General features: G+C 40.2%; 3 protein-coding genes across 6 annotated transcripts in view; 2 read left to right on the top strand and 1 right to left on the bottom strand.

Moving 5' to 3' along the window:
• trappc6bl (trafficking protein particle complex subunit 6B, like) overlaps positions 1-14,039 on the bottom strand; it is a 34,383-nt gene extending 20,344 nt beyond the window's left edge. The window contains exons 1-8 of one of the 4 annotated variants that reach the window (XR_014270870.1): positions 13,769-14,039; positions 13,391-13,488; positions 13,169-13,236; positions 12,971-13,088; positions 12,337-12,420; positions 12,085-12,178; positions 11,046-11,210; positions 8,526-9,501 (exon numbers count right to left, since the gene is read on the bottom strand). Coding sequence is in view for 2 of the 4 variants with exons in the window: in XM_082503035.1 (XP_082359161.1) it covers positions 11,176-11,210; positions 12,085-12,178; positions 12,337-12,420; positions 12,971-13,088; positions 13,169-13,236; positions 13,391-13,486 (495 nt within the window). In the remaining 2 variants the exon portion in view is untranslated. Of the gene's footprint in view, positions 1-8,525; positions 11,211-12,084; positions 12,179-12,336; positions 12,421-12,970; positions 13,089-13,168; positions 13,237-13,390; positions 13,489-13,768 lie in introns of those variants that run through there. The other 3 variants (XM_082503035.1, XR_014270869.1, XM_082503034.1) reach the window with 3 other exon arrangements.
• LOC309687707 (mRNA decay activator protein ZFP36L1) lies at positions 1,033-5,318 on the top strand. Its single transcript, XM_082502848.1, has 2 exons — positions 1,033-1,309; positions 2,471-5,318. The coding sequence occupies exons 1-2, from the start codon at positions 1,256-1,258 to the stop codon at positions 3,698-3,700; spliced, it is 1,284 nt and encodes a 427-aa protein (XP_082358974.1). The 5' UTR covers positions 1,033-1,255; the 3' UTR covers positions 3,701-5,318.
• Positions 14,040-14,100: 61 nt separating the features above from the next.
• Positions 14,101-16,741, top strand: bloc1s3 (biogenesis of lysosomal organelles complex-1, subunit 3). The gene is made up of 5 exons (XM_082503032.1): positions 14,101-14,189; positions 14,305-14,408; positions 14,546-14,720; positions 14,991-15,091; positions 16,081-16,741. Exons 2-5 carry the CDS (start codon positions 14,307-14,309, stop codon positions 16,264-16,266), a joined length of 564 nt encoding a protein of 187 aa, XP_082359158.1. The 5' UTR covers positions 14,101-14,189; positions 14,305-14,306; the 3' UTR covers positions 16,267-16,741.
• The last annotated feature ends 6,979 nt before the right edge of the window (positions 16,742-23,720 follow it).

Here is a 23,720-nt window from a genome sequence, read left to right on the forward strand (position 1 = left end):
TGAAATCAACGCCTTCGTTCCTTCTTGTCTGTGTCATAGGGTTAGGCTGTCTCCACTTTTCTCCTTATCCACATTTAGTGCCTCAGTTTTCTGTTTCTTTGTTTTGTCTTTGAAATGGCCTTTTCTAGTTATGAGTCAGAAGCAAAAGAAACCATCTGCCTGCATTTTCATTTCCTACTATGCATCAACTGAAAACAAGTATTTCAAGAGAACGGTGTAACAGTTGTCTGATCAAATTAAACTCAAAAGGCCAGCCCTTGTGTACCAATGAACTAGAGATGTCATAAAACCACATATTCACTATAAGGAAAATACAGTGTTAGCAAATTAGTAAATTACTAAAATTTGAAAAAAAAAATGTACAAAAAAGACAGGGTGAATACAACAATCTGTTCTTTATTTTTAAACCAATATATTGGTTATATAAATTTCCTGGTATAAAGCGGAACAATCTCTTCTTTCAAATATTGTCTTCAGGTGTTCTACTTTCCACAATTAACAGATTTAATTATTAAACCAATTAAATATTAACATTTGTTTTTTGTAGGATAGCCTATCTATTTACAGCTTTCTAAGCTTGTGGTCATGCCCGGATCATCAAGCTACAGCTTTCCTACTATTTCTTAAATTCTTTTTTTATTTTCTTTTTGGTTGGACCCCCAGTTGTAAATATCCTCAGAATGCCCATTCATTGTGGTGATAACCCCAGACTGTCTGCTGAAATGAACAAGAGGGATAGTGAAAGACAGAGGTACATGGAGAAGAGAAGAGAAGAGAAGAGAAGAGAAGAGAAGAGAAGAGAAGAGAAGAGAAGAGAAGAAAGAGCAGTTAAAAAAAAGAACTATTAAAAAAAGCTATGAAATACGCAAAACTAAGAAATCTAGCCTATATATTGTGTAATACCCAAATCAGTGAAGCTAGGCGATAGATAATGCATATTATACAATCTTATAATCAATTTTCAACTTATAGTCAATAAATGTATTTATTTATTTATTTATTGCATATAATCCCTCATTCTCATCCTTCTTTAGAACCGCAGGATGTGGAAAAACAACTTTTTGCAGAATCCACAGAGGCGTGGGAGTGGCCAACAGTGGTGCTAGGTTTTAAATCCACACGTGGTCCGGGTCTTGGGCTTGTTTAGCACCCATACATAACTAGAAACTTCTGACCATCTCATGCCAGCGAGTTGCCCACGTCTATCGCGGCAGGGGCAGACGGGATCGGACGAAGGTTTTGATAGCTCAGCAAAATGCCATCTTATCCCCTGAACCAGTTTGCTGAGCTGGAAGAAATGATGTGCAAGGTAAACCAAACCCCCATAAGAGCGCAAAAGAAAGTTTAGCGGAGAGCGAAAGTTGGCTAGGTCGGGGAGAGGAGGAGGGTGTTAGCCTGCTAGCTGCGCTGTTACGGAGTTTGCGGTCTCCATGTTATCTTTTCGAGTCTGCTTTAGTGGATAAAATGTGTCAGGCTTTCTCTTTTAAGACTCTTCGTCTGTCTTTTGACTGTTCTGTAACCTGAAAGTTTAACTCTGACCAGACGTTAAGTTGCCAGAAAGCAAGTTGTTGTAGTCCATCGCAACTTGGGCCCATGAAATTATCGATTTCATTATCGAGCCTAGTTTGTGATTTTCTCTCAACGCCGGTTAATTAACGTCATTAATTATTAAAGGTCGCTGTTTTCGTGCTAATAGCTTCTTCGATAGACAGTTCGCCAGTAAAGCATCTTATTTATACACATAACCCCAACAAGTTAAGTCACAAAAGTCATGGCTAACAGACTAAAGTCCCCAGTTAGAGCTGTGTTGAAGTGTAGAGGTCCTAAACTTGCTCGAAGTGGGGAAAAAAAGTTTTGTAATACTTTTGTTTGTTTGTTGTTAAAGTTAACATTGCGTATTTTATTCCGTGCACTGAATGGAAACATTGTATAGCTCGTCTTAGTTATCAGAGCAAAAAACGTGTCTTGAAGGTTTTTTTTTTTTTTGTTCCTTAGGTTTAGATGGACGAATCCAAAAATCAAACGGAAAGAGGGGTGACGCTACGTATTACAGATTTGAATCTAAAATATCTGAATTTGTCGTGCCAGTACAATGCAGCACAAAATAAGCATATGGATGGATCGATGTGTCAAAAATTTATTTTGACGACACAAGTTGAAAAAGTGTGCTTTTTATGTACTTGTATACAAATGCCCAGTACCTCCCCACCCCCGAAACTTGGTTCTTGATGCTTGAATCTATCAGGGCACCTGACTCAAAATATTTCCAATGAAAACATTTAACAGAAATGTGCAAATAGAGCAGAAGATGTAACCTTTAGTGTTTAGTGGTAATAACAAAAACATATATTAATGTCTAACATAAACTGGCATAAACTAGTTAGCAAATGTATAAGTTTTAAAATTGCTGAATACTAATAGTAGCTTGTACAGGCTAATGATGTGGACTTTTTGTTTTTTTTAAATACAGCATTTACTGAATCTCAATCTGAGGGAGCCGAACAGAACAGTGCCATCCCTAAGTCTGGCCATGAGAACACCAGGTTACATCGGCGAGCCATGTCGAAACACTTCATTTTCCCTCTCCTCCCTGTCTTGCCTGCCCGCTAATGCTTCGGACAGTGCACTTCTGACCTCCAACCAACGGGGACAGCAATCAGAGAGTGATCTACTTTCCCAGCTTGGTAATTCCACGCAGTGGGAGAAGCCAGGCTTCTTTTCCCAGCGCTCTCTCAGCATGGTAGAGACCAGTGGTGCAACAAGAGCAAGTCTAGGCTGGCCTGTGACAGGCACAAAATCCTCCCAAAGTGACATCAGCTCCGCCACACTGAACACCAGTTCCTCCTCGTCTGTGTCTGCCTCCTCTTCGTCGTCGCGCTATAAAACCGAACTGTGTCGGTCTTTCACCGAGAACGGCTTGTGCAAGTATGGGGGGAAGTGCCAGTTTGCCCATGGGCCAGAAGAGCTACGTGATCTAAACAGACATCCAAAATATAAAACTGAGCTGTGCCGTACGTTTCATACCATCGGCTTCTGCCCCTATGGGATCCGCTGTCACTTTGTTCACAACAGCGAGGAAGAAAATAAACTTTCATTCTCTCGTTCTTCCTCCTCAAGCCTTCCTCAGCAGCTGCCCTCCACCTCCTCCTCCCGCTCCCATCGGCCACGTCTTATCCGGCAGAGTTTCAGCTTCTCTGGGTTTCCCTCAGCTCCCCACCAGGCCTTTCAGTCTGCCCTCACTCCTCATGTTTCTCTTGCCACCACCTCATTCACATGCCCACCAACGGCCTCTTCTCCTTCCTGCGCAGACATTACTGATCTTCTCTCCCATGCCTTTCTAGAAATGAACTCTGCCTTTGAGGCCTCCCCCGCTCAGCAGCACCATCCTCCCGTGGGTCCGGATCCCAGGTCTCCATTCATGCCCTCCCCTGACTCCGGCTATTCTCCGAGTGGGTTATCTCCAACGAGCTCCCCTTCCTTACAGCAGAGTCCCAGTGCTGCGGGGGTCCTTTCAGGGCCACTTGGTGTTAGATCCCTGTCCCACACTTCTCTCTCAGACCAGGACCAGGATGGGATCAGCTCTGCTGGTTCACTGAGCGGCTCCGAATCATCTGGTGGCATTAACGAAGCTAACGGCAAACGTCTGTTAGTTTTCAGTCAGCTCTCTCTTCCTGAGGATGCCACTGGGTTCTGCCTTTAAGCTGCAGATTGCTGGAACATGTGTACATGAGTATCCATACGCAGAATATCCACTGCGCACGTAGCCATACTTAAGAACACAGACCCTTAAACGCACACTCCCCGCTCACACACTGACTGACAACTAAGACATTTTTAGCATTCTGTGTGAAAAAACGACTGGGTGACCTAACACGCTGTCACACTGCACGCCACTGTCATTTGCACAAGGCACAGTGATGCTAAAACTCCAGTTTGTATGTGGCGGATTCACCAAAACGGTATATCTCAAAACAGATGTTTTAATGGTGTCCTTAAAAACCTTTTGAAGCTTTATCAAAATGATATGCTAGGATGGCAAAGTCCAACAAAGAATTTTGTAATCACAGTGTGAATTTAATTTCCTCCTGTCAGCATACTGCGACAGATCTAAAGAATGTGAGAAAGCCAAAGACATCTGTTTGTTGCTCGTTCGTTTCAGTAGGACAAACACGATGTGACGGTATGTTTAGGAGTTCTTCCATCTAATGTACACTGTATTGTTTATGTAATGTTTATAAGCTCGTGAAGTAGTGTTTTTGTTTTTCGCCCTTCCCTCTTGTGGTTGTACCATCTGGGGGCTGTGTTTAGATCGCTGGCCTCGAATCTGAATGTTACGTTTTTAAACAATGTATACCTGTAGTGTTATTTACCAGGTCTTGTTACGTTGTTGAACCAAGATTTGCTGCTGTGTTTGGAGAGATGCGAGCATGGGGTGAGAGTCTTCTTTTATATCAGGAGAGTAAGCTAGTGTGAGCGGAGGCGTTGCGTTTCTGCGGCTACTGCAGATGCTTTTTGGGTTCTCGTGCATTATTGACAAACCTCAAGCAGTCAAGTGTCAATTTGCCAAATTTAAACCACTCTGCAGCAGAGTGAAAAGTGACTCAGTCAGGAGAGCTTGGGCGCATATGGGTTCATATTGCACGGTTGGGAAAGCACAAGGTACCAGGCGCTGAATATCCATGCCGGGAGCTAGCCAATTAGTTCGATATGAAATGATGAGGTCAGAGCTTGAAGCCAGGTGACTATTTTCTGAGAAGTTGTCGTTTGTGGTGCTGAAGTGTTCGGGGTTTTCTTTGTTGTTTTTGTTTGTTTGTTTTTTATCTCAAACATAAACATTCCCAGTAAGTTTTTGTAAAGTGAGACTCTCACTCCGTCACTCCATCTCTCTGTTATTCAGTATTAATCTTTTTTTTTCTCTTTTCTGTTGATGCCTTTGTTGTTAAGACTGAAAAGTATCCTGGTCACATGCATGCGTAATATGCTCCCAGGTCTTTTTTTTTTTTGGCCTTACGAAGCTAGAGTCAGCCTACTGTAGGGTTAGAGGTATGTGTGCATAGTGTTTTAGAAAATGTTACTTGGCTGTTTATTGTTTTTTCTTGTGTTAATGATGTAGTTGGTCTATTTAAAAACAAAAAAACCTTTTTCATCAGCGTGTTTAAGGCCTGTTTAGTGGTAAAGATGATCTTTAGTAAATTAATTTCTTTAATTTATTTTTAACATATTTATAGAGGACTTTTGAGTTGTTAATGCTTGCATCAAGTTTAATATATTTTGCTTTTTTGTACTGGAAATAAAGGAGTTTGTTTTGTTTTTTTTAACTGTCTTTCTTTGACTTCTGTTTGCCACCTGCAGGTAAAAAGTGAAGATTTTAACATTTGATGTGCAAACTGCTTTTATTGAATAATGCAGATGTTTAAAAGGGAGGGGGGGGGGGTTTAATATATGCTATGCTGGCGTTAATGTAGCGTTGGCAAAAAGGCTCACAGGATGTAAGGTTTTAGGTGCAGGAAACCAGTGAACTGTCATTTCTGCTTTTCGTTTATCACATTTCCCCAGTGACCTGTGCCGTTGAGGTTAACCGTATCTATACAATAAAATAATTCCATTTGAGCTCTAAACCTCATTCATGAAGCTCATCTCAAGTTTATTTCCTCTAGATGGCTAACCTTTAAAGTATTCATGCAGTAGTTTACACTACACAAGTATTCCCTATACTTCCAGGATTAAGAAGTATTCTGTGATGCAGTCTCAAGGTGAAGAGTGTGAAAGCAATACTGATGAGAGCCTTTGAAATCCAGGAAAAGTCTTGGCTTTTTATTTTCCCTACAAAGCTTAGCCTTCGCTTCTTAAAGGGAAAAGTGATACTTGTGGATTTTAAAAACTCAGTGGCTGCTGGAGTCTGAAGCGAAGTCTCGGGGTTAAAAATGAGGAAAGCACTGTGGTCTCTCGCATCCTCGAAGTTCAGGTGCAGCAGTGTGTTTCTGGCAGCAAATTTGCAAATCAAAATGGATTTAAGCGAGTTTGGCAGTGCAGTCATGGCTGTCCCGGCCACTGCGGTCGAGGGTAATACGACAGTGGGGTGTGAATGTGGGAGTGTGGAGCAGTGTCACTAAAATTTCATGTAAAGATGAGATGTCTTTTGTTTGGGGTTTAATCTTACCAATCTTCAGTTTCCGCTTATTTCCTTTCTGCCTTCCCTGATTCCATCCCACATCCCTCACTTTGTGGTTACTTACATCTCCCTTCCTTTTCACCTCCTGCCCCCTCTATACCAGTATAATTGGAGTGCAATGCAACAGTTCCTGATATGAGACAAGCTGACAAAAACACTTTACAAAAAGGCAGGCTTGATTAAAAAAATTAAAATATGATTTCAGGGCTTAAGATGCCTACTCACCCCTGATACTCAAGGAATCTCTCTGTCATGCACACACACAAGGGCTATTATTTTGTCACTTAACATGAGATGGGCCGGCTGTCTGGTAGTGATTAGTGGCCGTGAAGGGTTTAGAGGCATGCATCTGCTGTGTGTGTGTGTAGGCATTGTGTTCTATAGATATTCTCCCGGTTGCCCTGTGGGACATAGGAAAGACAGGCAGATGGCTGTATTCAGGTCCACCGCAGGTCAACATATGGCTGTGAGAGTCTTACTCATACCATGCTTGAGTGGAGGAAGTTGAATGCGCTGGTGTGACGACAGAAAAGTGATAAAAGGGGAAGAAGAAAAGTGGAGATGAAGAAAATAAAGGGAGGGCAGTATGAGAGGATGAAAGCGGGTGTCATCATGTGAGATCATACAGATTAAAAGCAGCAACATATGTTTTTAGGTTTCTCAGATGAAGTAAAACGCGGCCTTTTGCGTTTGTGAGATGTAATGATAATAATAATAAAAACAGAAAAAAATACCTTCAAACTTCTTTGTGGACGCATGGAAGTGACACAGCTTACTTAGATTGCTTTGAACCATATTTGACTTTGAATCAATACATAGTACACATTTTAGGGAGTTAAACACAGATTTTAAATTGCAGCTGGTGATGTTTTAGTTTTCTTGTACTTATTTCAAATAAACTGAAACAGGTTCTCTCGCAGCTTCTCACACAACAAAAGACTTCAGTCGGTTTGTGTGGACAGTGTAGCTGAATTGTAGCAAGTCATCAGTTTAGGAATACGAATGCTGGTTTAACTTGCACACCCCCCCCAACACCTTTCTTTTCTCCAGCCATGAACACACCCCCTCCTTTTCTTCCGCTCGCATTCACCGTTCTTCTTTGTGACCGCATTTGGTGACATTGTGATGCGAGGTAGAGCAGGAGGAAGGGAGGCCAAGCCGTGTGGCGCGGCACAAAACGGCTGTTGCTCACCGTCCTGAGAGCCAGTCTCAGATTCCCTCACTCCTTATTGTTTCAGGCATTTATGTACAGACGCAAGGTACTTCTCTCACGCTCACTCTTTCCTCTCCTCATCATCACGCCCCCTCCATCTTTCTCTTTTCTGCCTCCCTCAGCCTCTAATAAACTTCTCCTTTCCACTTTTCACCCTTCAGCCTCCTGTTGAGGCTCTTCATTCTCTCTCCATCTAATTTTCCTAAAGCCCACTCTCTGTCTCCTTCAACTTTCTACAATTCGACCCCCTCCTAGTCTTTTTTTTTTCTCTAATCCATCCTTCTGCTCCCCCCTTCTTTCCAAATGGTATTTGGACTAAGTGTTTAATGAGTTGCAATAAATAGGCAAAAGAGTGGGCAGTAGGCAGATGCTACACATTTATGCAGACATCTAACTCAATGTCTGTTTTTTTTCTTTCACGTCCAGCCCTTCACTCAGGTTGCTATTACCTAAGATGCACAGCAAGGGTCGAAAGGCAGCATACTTATAAGCAGTGACCTTATTTAGCTTTTTATTTTTTGGAATTTTAAGCTCATTCAAGTACCCTTATCTTTAGGGCCTCCAAAATAAGAAGATAACCCAGTTACAAGTGCCAAAGACAAGAGAGTCAAGAACATACGCTCACTGGCCAACTCATTAGTTACACCTTATTAGTACTGGGTTAGACCCCCGTTAGCCTTAATTCTTAATAGCATAGATTCAGGAAGGTGGTGAAAACATTCCAGAGAGTTCACTGCATGTTGACATGATAGCATCACACTGCTGCTGCAGATGTGCACATTCATTACATAAATCTCTTGTCCTAACACATCCCAAAGGTGCTCTATTGGTTTGAAATCTGGGCAATGTGGAGGCCATTTGAGTACAATTTGAGTTTAAGATGATTTAAAGATCTTAACAACATTACTACGCTACAAACATACTGAACCAATAATACAAGGCAGGATGGATCCATGCTTTCATGCCAAATTCCAGCACTACCATCTAAATGTTACAGCAGAAACTGAGACTCATCAGACCAGATGTTTTTCCAGAATAATAACTGCTGTCACAGCAGTATGAACAGTTGTGGAAATTAGAATCAACACTACAACCTCTGAAAGCCCAAGCTTGAGCCAGACACACCGAAGGGAAACAAAGTTGTATGTAAAGACCTTTATTGAGTAAAATTTTCCCACCAAAGGCAGTGAAATACTGGAACACAACAGGAGGTATTTTCCTTAGATTGGAGACAGAAACAGAACCAGATGAAAACCACAACATGTGCAATAATGTCAGTGTTGTGCCATATCAAAAACTGTACCAACTTGTGTTTTGACCAACCTTGGAGGTATAGGCAAACAAGGCTTCAAGTTAAGGTTGATCTTTTTGTTATTAAAAGTATAGACTAATCTTAATGCTTAAGAAGTAGAGCAGAGTAAAACCACTTCCTATCTTTTTCTTTTACCTTTCACATGAAAAAGCCTTGATATAAGCTGTAATTGTCAACTTCAAGTCTTTTTTTTTTTTCTTAAATGGAAATGTTTTCTATCATAAATTAAAAAAGAAAAAAAAAGAACTAAATTTATGTATGGGTCAGGTATCATGGAATAATTACACCAATGTTATTTGAAGAACTGATGAAAGTAACTGTGATGACCTCAACACTTGGGGGGGTCTGCATAGCCAAATCTGAAGAAATTACTTGAAAAAGACAGAACGGACAACAAGATTCTGGACATACCTCAACAACATGGTGAATCTAAACTCAAAGTATCAGACATATTGTAATCCGATTGTTAAGTGATGACGTGACGAATCCTACTTCCGGGCCTAAAGTAGTCTGCGTTTAATATGGCTTTTGTGTTGTTAACATGTTTAATGTTTTGTATTTTCTTCTATATAATCTCAAAAAGCTCCTAAAACAGTCAGTGATCCCTGTTGACCTCCCTCAGCTTTTATTACCGCTAATCATTTATTTAAGCTCAGTTTTTAAAACCTTAGGATGTAACTACAGCCCAGCCCATGCAGCAGTATATGAATGACTAACCTCGTATTGTGGATGGATTATCTCAGTTGTTCTCCTGGCTGAAGTTTGGTCCTTTTACAGCATCCCGCCATGCGATTACATTTGTTCCTGACCACCGAGAACACTCACGTTAACTTTTATCGAGTGGAAAAAAAGTTAGCTTGTTTATATTATGCTAACATAGCTGAGTCGCTAGCGGTCACGTAGCAAATCATTATATAGCAGCTAGCCAAACTTCAGTAACCCTACAAACGTCACAGCTGTTTTAGCTTTCTGTTTTCATTTATGTTGGAAGTGATAGCAGAGCTGTACGTTTTCATTTGTTTCCAAAACCCCGCAGTCAGGACATGCTATATTGTATTTAGATAGAAGCTAGCGAGCTAACTTCCTGCTAACTTTAACTCTGTTAAATGTCATAAATTCCATTTTTATGGATGCCTAGATGTTAAACTCAATTGTTACACCTGGTAGAGCAGAACGCTGATCAATTTATTAAAGATGAAAGACTTTAGACAGTTTTTCAACTCTCAGTAATGCCATAGTGATCGTTTGATATATGGACCTGCAGCGGAGTTTAGACCCAGACACGGCTAGTGACGTCAGACTGAACAACCAGATAACAGCTGTATGTGTCCCCCTAGTGGCAGCAACAGTAACAGCCTTTCCCAGAGAAGTGATCATTTTATGGTCTTACATTTTATGTTTAACAAACCTTGTTTTGTTGTTTTCTTGTCACAGCATTTTAAATCCATTCAACAAAGTGGTTTAGTCGGGGGGGAAAAAAAAGAATAAATAATAAATATTATCCAACTGCCTGACAACTGTATGATTAACTTTCATTGTAAACCCCAACATGTTTTACAGCTTACTTACTAAATTCCAGGAAAAATGTCACATTTAAATATCAATGCTCTAACAAGAGAAAACACATCCATCATGATGAAAAATAACATAGAAATACATTCAAGTCTACTCCACTCTTAAATGTGAGACCACTACATAGAACAACAAATAAGCTCGTATCATTCCACTTGGAAAAATTGTACAAATTATTGTTCTAGAAACGTATTACATTCACATAACTTGAAGAAACTCAAATATTTCTACCAGTGTATTATTCTAGATTTGCATTTTGCCTTAGAAAAAGTCTAAGTGATTCCCACTACTACATGAAAGACTTCTCTCCTGAAGTCAAAACTAAAAACCAGAGCGAAGCACCAGGAATTGGATACAGCTTTTTCTGTAAAGAACAGTAAGCACTGAATAATGAATGCAATCAGCCAGATGTAATGATTTGCAAAGGTTCATTAGCCACCAATGGAATGGATGCTGAAAAAGATTGCATTAAATGCCATCCACAAAGATGTTTTCTCTTGACTTATGCGGATTGTCCTCCTGTAGTATTTTTGTTTTTTAAACTTTTTCCAATTTTCAGACTAAGCACTGCAACACATTACAAAGAATACATATCCTGTTAATAACTACACATTCACTTTAACTTCATAGTATTCAGTTGGAAGCCAGTGCTTAGCAGATAAAAAAATAACTTGAGTTGAGAATGTAAAATAAGCAAAAACCTTCAAAACCAGAATCAGTATCCAAAAGGATTTATATTTGAGCCCTGGCTACCTGTTTTTACCAATCAGTTGTACCTGGTGGTCAGCAGAACGTCAGCAGTCCTGCTGGACCCTTTTGTGGATGTTTGATTCGCTTTATGGCTTCACTCATCAGTGGGAAAACAGGAACCATTATTTTCTCTTTTGGCACCATGTGGGCAGAAGATTAGGGCAACTTCTGGATGACCACCTGAAACTTACCTGAGAAGATAAAAATGCATAAAATATTATCCATCTGTACTGTCCTTTAAGGTACAGGACTATGCAAAAGTCTTGAGCCACTCCTCATTTCTTTATATTTTCCTTCCAATTAGACAGACTTTCTTGTAATCTTTTGAAGTTGTCTTGCACAATATAGTTGCCCCAGGTTTTCTCAAGATCTTACAAAGGAATGTTTTTTGTTTGTTAAGCTACTTAAAAGTGACCTGTGACTCATTCAAGCATAAAAATAGCACCTAACTCAACAGATGAATCTGTGTTGTGTCTACACATAACAGCTTGGGAAAGACTTGAAATTGTATTATTCGACACTCTGTTACTAGCAGGCTGTCGTAAAAACTCAATTTAATCCAGTTTCTTTGGCTTAATCTACAAAAAAGTGTTCAAAATAACACAGTTTGACATAAAAAAATAAAAATAAAAAATAAACATTTTTAATTCACACATCACCAGCTGGTAGTATCTCCCCCTTGAGTTTTGAATGTCTTTCAAGAAGCCTGGAGAACTATTCCTGGAGACTACTTACATAAAGAAGTTACAAGCAAGCTTTCCTAAAAGAGTTGGTCATACCAAACTTTGACTTTGCTACTGCACAAACTGTGTTTTCGCTTTATTTCCATGTATGTTTGCACAGGTTTTGCTGCAGCTATTTCCCATTTTCCAAGCAAAATATGAAGAAATGAGGGGTAGCTCAAGACTAGAACTGCTAGTTATGTGTACATTATAAATCTAATTAAACCAGACCTAACAGAAGCTCACAAGTACAGTAACAATGGTTGACTGAAAGGTAATAAGCATGTTAGTCTGACTAACTTTTCCTTACAGTAAAATAATTATGTTTTCACAAAGCACTTACAGGATGGCATGACGGAGACCTCAGCTGTTACCACACTCTCCAAACCCAGATTAGATAGGGCTCCTCTCACCACACCACATGAAAAAGCAAGGTACTGAGACACACACGCACAAATTAGTCTCTATTGCATTATGACATTCAGGTTTTGTTGGCTGTATGCCAAAATACAAACCCTTAAGCACCTAGTGATACTTGTTCTATATGTAGTCTTTAGGAATGCAGGAACATGAGTGTGTCTGTGACTATTCTAACCTTAGGAGCCTGATCAAGGTACTGCTTTCCATTGGACAGCTGGGTCAGCAAATTAAACTTGTTATCCTGCAGAACATAGGTCCCCTGGTGTGGAAAATAAACAAGACATTATATTAAAAGATAACTCATTTTAACCAGCAATACATGTGATTGTATTTCCTGATTGCTGGGAAAGGTTCCTAAGATTTAAGAGTTCAATTTAACATCCATATGAATACAAGGACCCAACAGAAAACTGCACTGTAACAAAATGTTCAATGTTTAGGGTTTTAAAGTTGCAACAACAGCGGATAGACATGAAAGTAAAAGATACAGAATTTTTCAGAGAAAGAAATCCATCTAAGGCCTTTGTTAACTCTCAAGCGCTTTTGTTTATTTACAAGAAAAATCAACAGGACACGTTTAAGTCAACTTTGACACTAAACCTTTTAGAGACGTTTATGTTCTTCATCACAGTAATCATCCACTACAAACAGTGATGCATTGCAAAGTCTCTGTTTCACAAGAGATCAAATTTCCTGTTGTGAAGGCCAAAAACGTCTGTTACAGGATATATAACTGAAGCTTGAACAAACACTACACAAAACCTACTTACTAATTTGGTAGTAACATACTGCATGGTGTAACATTTTACCTGATGATTTGTTCTGAGGTTGTCCACCTGTCTCCTAAACACCTTAGTCCAGAAGTCTTTACAGATAAATTTCATTATATCCAATTCATCCTTAAAGCTGGGAGAGTCCCTGGTCAACCTAGAAAGAGCAAACAAGTGATGAGACACTCACTATAAAGGAAGACTCCACTTAACTCAGCATTTACATGTGTGACTTACCTCTCAATAAGTCCTTGTCCCACTCTGAAGCCCATACCTTCCAGGACAGAAACACAGACTGCTCTGTCCTAAAAAGATAAAATGCAAGCGATTAATTTGAACAGTATATCATGTAAAACTGTGAACATGACGTCACAATATTATAATATAAGGGGGAGCTGTGTTCTAAAACCGGAAAAAATTGTTTTACTACATGACATTATAGGCAACTCCTTAACACACCTTGTTGTCCATGGTTCCTTTGCTGGATTGCTGCTCCTTGTAAACATGTGACACGATCTCCATGTGGAGAAATTCAAACAGAGTCTCGTCCGCCATCCCTGGTGAACACACAATAGTGACAGTCCGATGGCTTAAATGTGCTCCAACAGACAAAACCAGCAATAAATATGAAAATACCGAGCAGCAGCTTAACGGAAGCTAAGATGGTTAGCGCCAAACAGCTAGTACGGTTCACTAACACTGCCCCCCACGCTAAAAATAACTATTTTTTATTACTCCCGTATATGGAAAGTTCTGGAGAAGGAGGTATCATATTAACGTATGTCATACATTTCTTTAATCTAAATTAAACCAGCTGAAATTGTAAATTGACAGTACCTGTAAAGTGACTGTAGCGCACGAAGTCTGCTTCCTGGTTGGCGCTCGATATAACGGCCAGCTCATTCCTTAAGTTGTACACACGCGGAGTTAGGAGTTTCTAACCTAAAACTGGTAACATGGAGAAAACATATGTATTTCATGTGCCACAACAACCAAAATTGTGTGATAAAATTGTTATTAATAAAACAAAACAGTTGTTTTCGTGTAATATGTAATAACAAACGTCCAGCTTCTCCGAAAGCTATTACCAGCCGGCGCTAACTTTCGACGTACGCCGGTGTAATGTACAAACAGACTCGTGAGCGCTATCATCCTATTCTGGGCTGAAACGTCATGTCTTGAATGTCCAATAGGCATGAAACGTCCGTTGCTACTTCCTTGTTGCTCATGTGATTTGTGTTTTGGTCTTTCAGGGAAGGTTTGTGACTTTTATTTTCATTTCAATGAAGTCTGCATTATATAAGACACATTTAATGGCATTGCTATTTCTAGCTGAATAAACCTGAAGTAAGATGTTGTTTATGTTTTCGCAGTCATGGCCGGCAGGTACCCGATAGTGGTCCAGGGCGAAGCGTCTGAAACAGACTCCGATGATGAAGTCTACATCACCTCTCTGACTCCCTCGGTCGGAGCCAAGGTTGTCCTGCATGCGTTATCCTGTATGCGTGGTTTTGAGAGTGATTTATGCACTTCAGCCAGTGACTTAAAATTTAGATTCAGCCATGAATCTACATTTTAATTTATTTTTTGTATCTTTTTTATGGATGCTTTCAGGTTCCAGGGGAGGCGTCTGAAACGGACAGCGAGGGTGACCCGGAGCAGGCTCCTGGGACCCATGACAGCGCTCAGATATTAAAGAGAGACCTCCCTCCTCTAATTGTAGTTAGAGACCACCCTGACATGCACTCCATAGTGGAAGACAGACCGAGCCCCTCACACAGGCCACACGGTAAAGATGAATAAAAACTCCAGTGCTTATTGTGTGAAAGTACGGCCAACCCAATCCAAGACTATGCATACTAGTCTTTTCTTACTAGTTAACAATTTCAAGGTTGTCTCATATGTATCGGCTTTGTTTTAACAACACTGAGATGTGTTTGACAGTTTTGAGAGGATTTGGAAGTGGGCCTTTACAGTGTCTCGTCACAAATTTAAAAGTGAACTTAAAGACCAATCTAGTTTTGCTCTGAGTAACTTCAGCACATAATTCTGTTTTCAGGTGAGACCCTGTTACAACAAAAGCTGCAGGAGTCTAACAGCCGACTGTATGCTGATGTGGGACAGACACTACAACAAGTCTATGGCAGTGCCAGCAGGGAGGTAGGTTGATATTTATCCATCCATTCGCTTCCGCTTATCCTTTTCAGGGTCGCGGGGATATGTATTTAGACAAGTAAAACAAGTAAAACTTCATTTTTCAAATATTCCAAATATCAAATAATGCTATATACAGTTTACAGAAGACATTAGAAGTGAAACTAGTCCAAATCTCATAAGGAAAAGTTATGAAGGATGATGGTCACAAGTTGAAAGGACTTCCTATGGAGTTCTGTGGTGCATAATGCTTAAAAGTGTATTTTACTGAACATGCTCCTGTGACTCTTCAAGCGCGATATGTAGAGGGTGCTAAAAGACTGTCCATTATTGACTTTAACTTGGCCTGCCCTCCTGGTTTTTTTCTAAAGCCTGTATCAGAGAGTCTCCACACTCAGAACATTACTGTCTTGGTGGATCCATTTACTGAGTCCGTCATTATCCGCTACCCTCAAACCAACTCTGCATCACACCACAGAATAGAGGATGTCACTGGCCACCACAGACTTATAAAATATCCTGAGCTTTGTCCAGTAGATGTTAAAGGGCCTCAATCGTCTGAGAAAATAGAAATGGCTTCTGTCCGATTAATTGACAATGTGAGCACCGTGGTGTTGGTCATCCTCTACTGTTTCGGCACAGACCCTATGAAGGGGAATAGGGTTGTTTGCAAAGGTAAGTTGCAGATGGTTTTGCTTACACGACGTCACAAGGTTCTTCAGTTCTGTACTCTTCCTCATTGCCGTCTATTACCCATACATCCTACTACTGTAGAGTTATCAGAAAATTTCTGAAGGTAGTAGATGTCTGTGAAGTAGGGCGAAGAGAAAGGGAGAGAGGACGGTCTCCCGTGGATAATACAGTGATACTTCAAATGATAAAAAGTAGAACAGATGTAAATATTTTGTCTGACTAGTAGTTAACTCGCTGATTACATAGATTCTGCAAATTCAGAATATTAAGTTATCTGGCTTTTTCTTTTTTTTATGTGAAAGGTGCGCAGTGCAACCTCACAGCTGAATGCATCGCAGAGCGCCATCATCAACGCGTCCCACAGCATCAGATTAATCCTGGACGACCTGAAGGCTGTTTCTGAAAAGATTGACATCATCACCAGCTATCAGATATTGCCTGATATAAACATTAATCATTTAAATAATTCTACTGCTCCTGCACCTTAAATTGTTTCTTTCAAAACAAACATATTGTGATGTTTGATCATTGTTATGGGTATATTTTCTCCGAATACCAGAGTGAGCTGGACAAAATAACACGCTGGCTTCTTTATCTAAAAAATGCAGTACGTGTACATACATGGATTTAACAATCACACACTACACCTGTTCTAATGCTAGCCGTCCTCGTTAATGGAGTTACGATAGTTCTGTCATTTCTTGATTTGCAGAGTTACACTTGGATTTATATTTTACATAGAACTGGAGAGGATCCACTTGTTCCCTCCAACACTGTTTTTATGTCACTATTTGATGATTTTTTTATGAGGCACATCCTGTTCTTTCCCTGCTGTTTGCCAGTCCTCTGTGATGGGTCAAAGAAGTAGGCTTGCAGCTATAAATAAAAAATTGGGTTATTTCTTCCTGTGTATATAAAAAATGAATGTTTGCTTCAAAAAATAAATGCAAATATACACCAGAATACTGCTCTGTTGGTGTGCAAAGACAAATTTATTTGCAAAATTCAGTTTACAAAACCACATCAAACAAGCAGGAAACATCCATACAGTATAAAAGCAATGTTCTTTGATCCTGTTGATTTTCTAATAATTGCAGTGTAATTCTCTACAATTCTTAATGAATCTGGAAATAAAGTGGTAACATTGCAGACGCAATTTGCAAAGAAAGATCATATGCGGAACATCTGTCACTTTGTGCAATTGAACTTCTGTAATTACAGCTGCGGCTTTATATAAGTGATTACCAGTAAATTATTCTCCTTAATATCAATAATGTAACACAAACATTATCAAAAGACAGGACTCTTGCAAGAGCTATAAATCCTTCTGTTTGGTGTGTTTGTAGTTGCATCAGACAGGGGTGTAGATGTACACTAACACCACAACCAGCAGGTTGAGCACTGTGCCCACAATGCCCACAAGGCCGAGCAGGTGATCAGGGTCAACCTTGCACATTACTGACTGATGATTTGCACATACAAGATCGTCCGACACCTGAAAGACAGAGATGTACAGTAAAGTGAGTCGCCGCTGTGCAGAATGGAAACAGAGTAGGGAAAGCACAGGTATGTGTGGGGTTTTTATGTTTAATATATTTACTGCTATTAGTCAGTTGACTGTATTGAAGAGGATTTATGAATGGGGTTATATATATATATATAATAAACAAATGATCTGTTTTGGAAGTATTTTTTTTATCTCTGCATTATTGTACCCACATTATCATTAATATAGTCCTTTTTTTAAATGCTTATAAAATTGTGATATATTTGTTATATTTGTTACAACTTTAGCCGCCCTCTTGGCCAGATCTCTCTTAAAAAACACTTTTAATCTTAAAGAGACTTTTTACCCAGATAAATAAAAGATATAAAAGTCACTTTGCCAAAAACCGATTGCAGCTTCTACTTTGTGTTTGGGATGTTCTCTCTGGCTCAATCATCATTAATAAGAGATATGTTGGACTTATTTTTGACAGATTGTAGGCCATCTATCTATAGAATAGAATCTACCAGTAAGGGTCTTATACTATGAGATAGCGCAGGAATTTACATATTTACAACAGTTGTAAAAAACGCAGAATGAAAAGTTACTTAAAAACAGTAAAAACAGCTAGCACTGTGTAAGAGAGAAGTGCAAATTGAATAATAAATAATTTGTACACTATAAATCTATGACAAACAGCTCCATGAAGGTATAATACAAAATTATGTTTGGGATCCGATGCTTGACAGCTGTTCACCAATCAGAATAAAGAGTTATTATACAGATTTATAGAGAACAGCAGGAATGATTTCCTGAAGCATTCATTATGGCAGCGAGGTTGAATCAGCCTGAAGGAGGAGTAGGAGCTCTTCTGCCTCAGAAGTCTGGACTTAGATTTAATTATACCCAAAATGTAACACTTTAAATTCCTGCACTAATTTTGGAAGATGTTAAATTTTTGATAGAGCTGAGTTGTATTTATTTTACCTTCTTCTCCCACAACGAAAAGTCAAGATTTCTATTGGATGTGACATATATCAGCCACCAGATGGCGTCATTGTCACATGCATTACACCAGCCACAAACCAGACCTCTGATCAAATAAAACATTTCTATTCGGTTCTATTCCGTTCCTTGTAATTAGCTCCACATCTGGACACATTTCATGTCCCGAAAAGTTTTACATTTGATAAAGTTGTATCTAAGTTTTTTTGTTTGTTTTATTAGACATGCAGTAAGAAGTATTATATTCTTTTTTTGTATCTATGATTTGTTCACATGTAGGTTTGTATCTGTACACATTTTATGTCCCACTTGTATTGAATATAATAAATATGTCTCATGTAAGTTATTTGACCCATATGAGCTATTCAATTACATTCTGTCATTTGCACTCAGGTGCCTATTAGCACACACTTTAGTTTCTTTCTCTGTCTTTTAAAAGTGATATCTTAAAAAAAAAAACAGTCTTGAGGAGTTAAAATTTTTATTTATTTAATATATTTTGTTCTTAAAGTTTATAAACATAAGTCACCTTTCCTTTGGGGAAAATAAAATACTCATAATTTTGTGCACTTTACCTCTCTGGTGTTTCTTTCTGGTGTTCTCTTTCCTCTGTCGTCCCTTGGCTCCAAACCGGGCTCCATTTTTCACGCTTCAGAATCCCTCAGAGAGCAATAAAAACTACTTCGACGTCAATGACAATCCACTCCCAAAGCAAATAGATCCAAATGTTCACAGAGATGACGACTGGCAGGACTGCGTGCGCGACCGGTTGCTCTCAGATTTAAAGCCACTTGTATCCTCCTCTCCCAGGGCTCCGAGGACCCACAGGTCTTGTAATGTGAGCGAATAAAGAGATGCTGGTTTTTCTGGTTTTGTTTTGTGCGTCGTGCATCACAGACTGCTACACAAGGCCAAGAAGCTGCTCAGCTGCTCTGCCACTATTTCTGTGTCAGGTCATGTAAAGTTGGCTTGCTGCTGCATGAGTGTGTGGATGTGTGTGGATGTGTGTGTCCACTGGGTAATGTTACCATGGGAGTGAAGGGCCTCAAATATTTCATGGTGACATCACAGATTTCACTTGCATTCATGTATGAGTATGATAGATAAGTCTGCTTTTTTTATCTGAGGATTCGTGAATGAATAATGTTTAAGAACACTTTAGAAATGCAATATTTTGGGGATGTTTCAATCTACCAGCTGCTGTTGCTTGAAAACATCCCCTTCTTTAAGTGCCGTTGCTTCCTTAGTACACTGGTCTTCATTTTGCACCTTAAACTATGAAGGTGAAAGGAGCAGATATACACAGCCTAGTGCAGATTGCCATCACGAGCAGTTTTTGCCGCTGATGAACCTCTGAAATAAAGATCCACTGGGGGTGTATTTCAACCCGAGGTGAGGTGTCAATTAGGGTCGTGGTCTAACTCCTTCAGGCCTTGTTACTTAAACCAAATGCAACCACAAGAGACAGTATCTAACCAGTCGCACGTTTGGTCACTGATTCTGCTCTTACTTAAATCAATCCTAAATAAATTCATATGCTTTAAATGTGCAAGTATATAGAAATCAGATGAGTGCTGACATGAGAACACTTGCATTAATAATTAATCATCTGGATCTGGTTAACAGTAATGCAGTCCAACCATAAATGTATGGCAACAAAGAAACTGAATATGCCTAATAAACATGCTATTTTGTGTAGACAATGTGCACTTTTCTTCTATTTTATCGTATCAATCTTTAACAAATTTACAATACTTGACTAAAAATGTTGAGAGTTGTTACATCTTTCACATTTATATTTTTCCTGTGGCCGTGTGTCCTTGCTTCCCGATTGATGGCATGGATTTTATAATGGGCAATGACATTGCAGGTGGGAAGGTTTATCCTACCCCAGAGGTCACGAAGACTCCTGACCTCAGGCCTTTGTCAGATGCTTTAAGCCGGCACCACCCGGATGTATTTCCTGTAGGTGTTCTTACCTGGTCACACGCCCATCGGCAGGGAGAAGTGGTTGACTTGTCAGAGTCGGTGGTTGGCTCTATTTTGGAAAAGGATGTGATGCCCTCCGAGGAGGAGGCAGGTCCTGATGCCAAGGAACTGGCTCAAGAGGTAGCTGAGCCTGCTCCTGAACCCGCAGCCCCCCCCCCCCCCCCCCCCCCCCGCTCCTCACGCGGGAGGCCCTTATGATTGCTCAGAAAGAGGACCTGTCATTAGCCAAATGTTTTGCTGCCGTAGATGAGAGTGATGGTCCGACAGGAGACAGGAAGCAGACATTTTTTGTTTGTGATGGATTGTTAATGCGCAGGTGGACCTCAAAGCCAGGGGAGGACTGTAGTGTGGTCCAACAGATAGTGGTCCCGGCTAGTTTGCGTCAGCATGTGCTACAATTAGCCCATGATCATTCATGGTCAGGACATTTGGGGATAACTAAAGCATATGACCATATTCTGCAGCACTTCTTCTGGCCGGCAGATGTTGCAAGGTATTGTAATACCTGTCACACGTGTCAACTAGTGGGCAAACCAAACTGTGCCCCCGCCCCACTATGTCCAATACCTGCTGTTGGTGAGCCATTTGAACACGTTTTGGTCGATTGTGTTGGTTCGTTGCCAAGAACACGGGCAGGTAATCAGTTTTTATTGACCATAATGTGCTTATCCACGTGGTTCCCTGAAGCAATTCCTCTGCGGAGGATCACCACTGCAAACATTACTAAGGCACTAATCAAATTTTTTACTACCTTTGGTCTCCCAAAAACAGTACAAACAGACCAGGGAACTAACTTCTATCCCGAGCATTTAAACTGACTTTAATCTCCCTTGGCATTTCTCATTCTGTGTCCAGTGCTTATCACCCAGAGTTGTAAAAAAAAAAAAATGTTTATCATTAGAGAAAAAATTACCAGTAATCATCCCACAGATGTAATATTATCTACAGCTACTCTTAGTACCATTGATGTTAAGTTAGACTCTTTTTCTCTAATTGATCTTTCTGAGTTAACTTCAATAATTACTTCCTCCAAGCCATCAACGTGTCTTTTAGACCCCATTCCTACAAAACTGCTCAAAGAAGTCCTGCCATTAATTAATTCTTCGATCTTAAATATGATCAACCTATCTCTAATAATCAGCTATGTACCACAGGCCTTCAAGCTAGCTGTAGTTAAACCTTTACTCAAAAAGCCATCTCTAGACCCAGCAGTCTTAGCTAATTATAGGCCAATCTCCAACCTTCCTTTCATATCAAAAATCCTTGAAAGAGTAGTTGTCAAACAGCTAACAGATCATCTGCAGAGGAATGGTTTATTTGAAGAGTTTCAGTCAGGTTTCAGAGCTCATCACAGCACAGAAACAGCTTTAGTGAAGGTTACAAATGATCTTCTTATGGCCTCTGACAGTGGACTCATCTCTGTGCTTGTCCTGCTAGACCTTAGTGCAGCATTCGATACTGTCGACCATAATATCCTATTAGAGCGATTAGAACATGCTGTAGGTATTACAGGTACTGCACTGCAGTGGTTTGTATCATATCTATCTAATAGACTCCAATTTGTTCATGTAAATGGAGAGTCCTCTTCACACACTGAGGTTAATTATGGAGTTCCACAGGGTTCAGTGCTAGGACCAATTCTGTTTACATTATACATGCTTCCCTTAGGCAGTATCATTAGAAGACATAGCATACATTTTCACTGCTATGCAGATGACACCCAGCTCTATCTGTCCATGAAGCCAGATAACACACACCAATTAGTTAAACTGCAGGAATGTCTTAAAGACATAAAGACCTGGATGGCCGCTAACTTTCTGCTTCTTAATTCAGATAAAACTGAGGTTATTGTACTCGGGCCTGAAAAGCTTAGAAATATGGTATCTAACCAGATTCTTACTCTGGATGGCATTACCTTGGCCTCCAGTAACGCTGTGAGGAACCTTGGAGTCATTTTTGACCAGGACATGTCCTTCAATGCACATATTAAATAAATATGTAAGACTGCGTTCTTCCATTTGCGCAACATCTCTAAAATTAGAAATATCCTGTCTCAGAGTGACGCTGAAAAACTAGTTCATGCATTTATTACTTCCAGGCTAGACTACTGTAATTCATTATTATCAGGATGTCCAAAAAACTCACTGAAAAGCCTTCAGCTAATCCAAAATGCTGCAGCAAGAGTCCTGACAGGGACTAGAAAGAGAGAGCACATTTCTCCTGTTTTGGCTTCCCTTCATTGGCTTCCTGTTAAATCCAGAATTGAATTCAAAATCCTGCTCCTCACATACAAGGTCTTAAATAATCAGGCCCCATCTTATCTTAATGACCTTGTAGTACGTCTGTGAAGGTTCTCAGTCATCCAGGTCATCGTAGTCAAAGGAGCTTGCAAAGAAAAGCGTCTGGACTTCTTTAAGTTGCTTGAAGACGTTTCACCTCTCATCCGAGAAGCTTCTTCAGTTCTAAGGTCAAATGGTGGAGAGTCCCAGATATAAACCTAGTGGGAGTGACCCCCCACAGAGGGACAAAAGGACCCCCTGATGATCCTCTAATCGCCTGAGCCAAGGTGGGAAACTGGGCGTGGGTCCCAATCAGCCAGAGTTTCGGGTGTGTTCATTGTGAAACCTGGCCCCACCTTATCATGCGAATTCCTGAGGTCAGATGGCCCAGGATGTGAGTGGGCGTTAAGGCGTCTGGGAAGGGATCTCAAAACTGGATTATAGATTATAATCCAAAACTGGATTATAGATGGCAGAGAGTTGACCATCTATAGAGGCAGAGAGCGACCATCTTTGAACAGAGGCGGGGGTTTACGACACCAACTCTCTGCCATCTATAATCCAGTTTTGAGATCCCTTCCCAGGATCATCAGGGGCTCCTTTTGTCCCTCTGTGGGGGGTCACTCCCACTAGGTTTATATCTGGGACTCTCCACCATTTGACCTTAGAACTGAAGAAGCTTCTCGGATGAGAGGTGAAACGTCTTCAAGCAACTTAAAGAAGTCCAGACGCTTTTCTTTGCAAGCTCCTTTGACGACCTTGTAGTACCATATCGCCCTATTAGAGCACTTCACTCTCGCTCTGCAGGCCTACTTGTTGTTCCTAGAGTATTTAAAAGTAGAATGGGAGGGAGAGCCTTCAGTTTTCAGGCCCCTCTTCTGTGGAACCAGCTTCCAGTTTGGATTCGGGAGACAGACACTATCTCTACTTTTAAGATTAGGCTTAAAACTTTCCTTTTTGCTAAAGCATAGTTAGGGCTGGACCAGGTGACCTGAATCCTCCCTTAGTTATGCTGCAATAGACATAGGCTGCCGGGGATTCCCATGATGCATTGAGTTTTTCCTTTCCAGTCACCTTTCTCACTCACTATGTATTAACAGACCTCTCTGCATTGAATCATATCTGTTATTAACCTCTGTCTCTCTTCCACAGCATGTCTTTTATCCTGTCTTCCTTCTCTCAC

This window comes from Aulonocara stuartgranti, assembly GCF_965226115.1.
Source record: "Aulonocara stuartgranti genome assembly, chromosome: 14".
Classification (NCBI taxonomy): domain Eukaryota; kingdom Metazoa; phylum Chordata; class Actinopteri; order Cichliformes; family Cichlidae; genus Aulonocara; species Aulonocara stuartgranti.

What these genes read in the sequence shown, in the direction of transcription:
- LOC309687707 (XM_082502848.1), top strand. Translation starts at nt 1,256, where the DNA reads ATGCCATCTTATCCCCTGAACCAGTTTGCTGAGCTGGAAGAAATGATG. An exon ending in TGGAAGAAATGATGTGCAAG is followed by an intron (nt 1,310 to 2,470) that starts GTAAACCAAACC and finishes TTTTAAATACAG; the next exon opens with CATTTACTGAATCTCAATCT.
- bloc1s3 (XM_082503032.1), top strand. Translation starts at nt 14,307, where the DNA reads ATGGCCGGCAGGTACCCGATAGTGGTCCAGGGCGAAGCGTCTGAAACA. An exon ending in CTCCCTCGGTCGGAGCCAAG is followed by an intron (nt 14,409 to 14,545) that starts GTTGTCCTGCAT and finishes GGATGCTTTCAG; the next exon opens with GTTCCAGGGGAGGCGTCTGA. An exon ending in CCCCTCACACAGGCCACACG is followed by an intron (nt 14,721 to 14,990) that starts GTAAAGATGAAT and finishes TTCTGTTTTCAG; the next exon opens with GTGAGACCCTGTTACAACAA.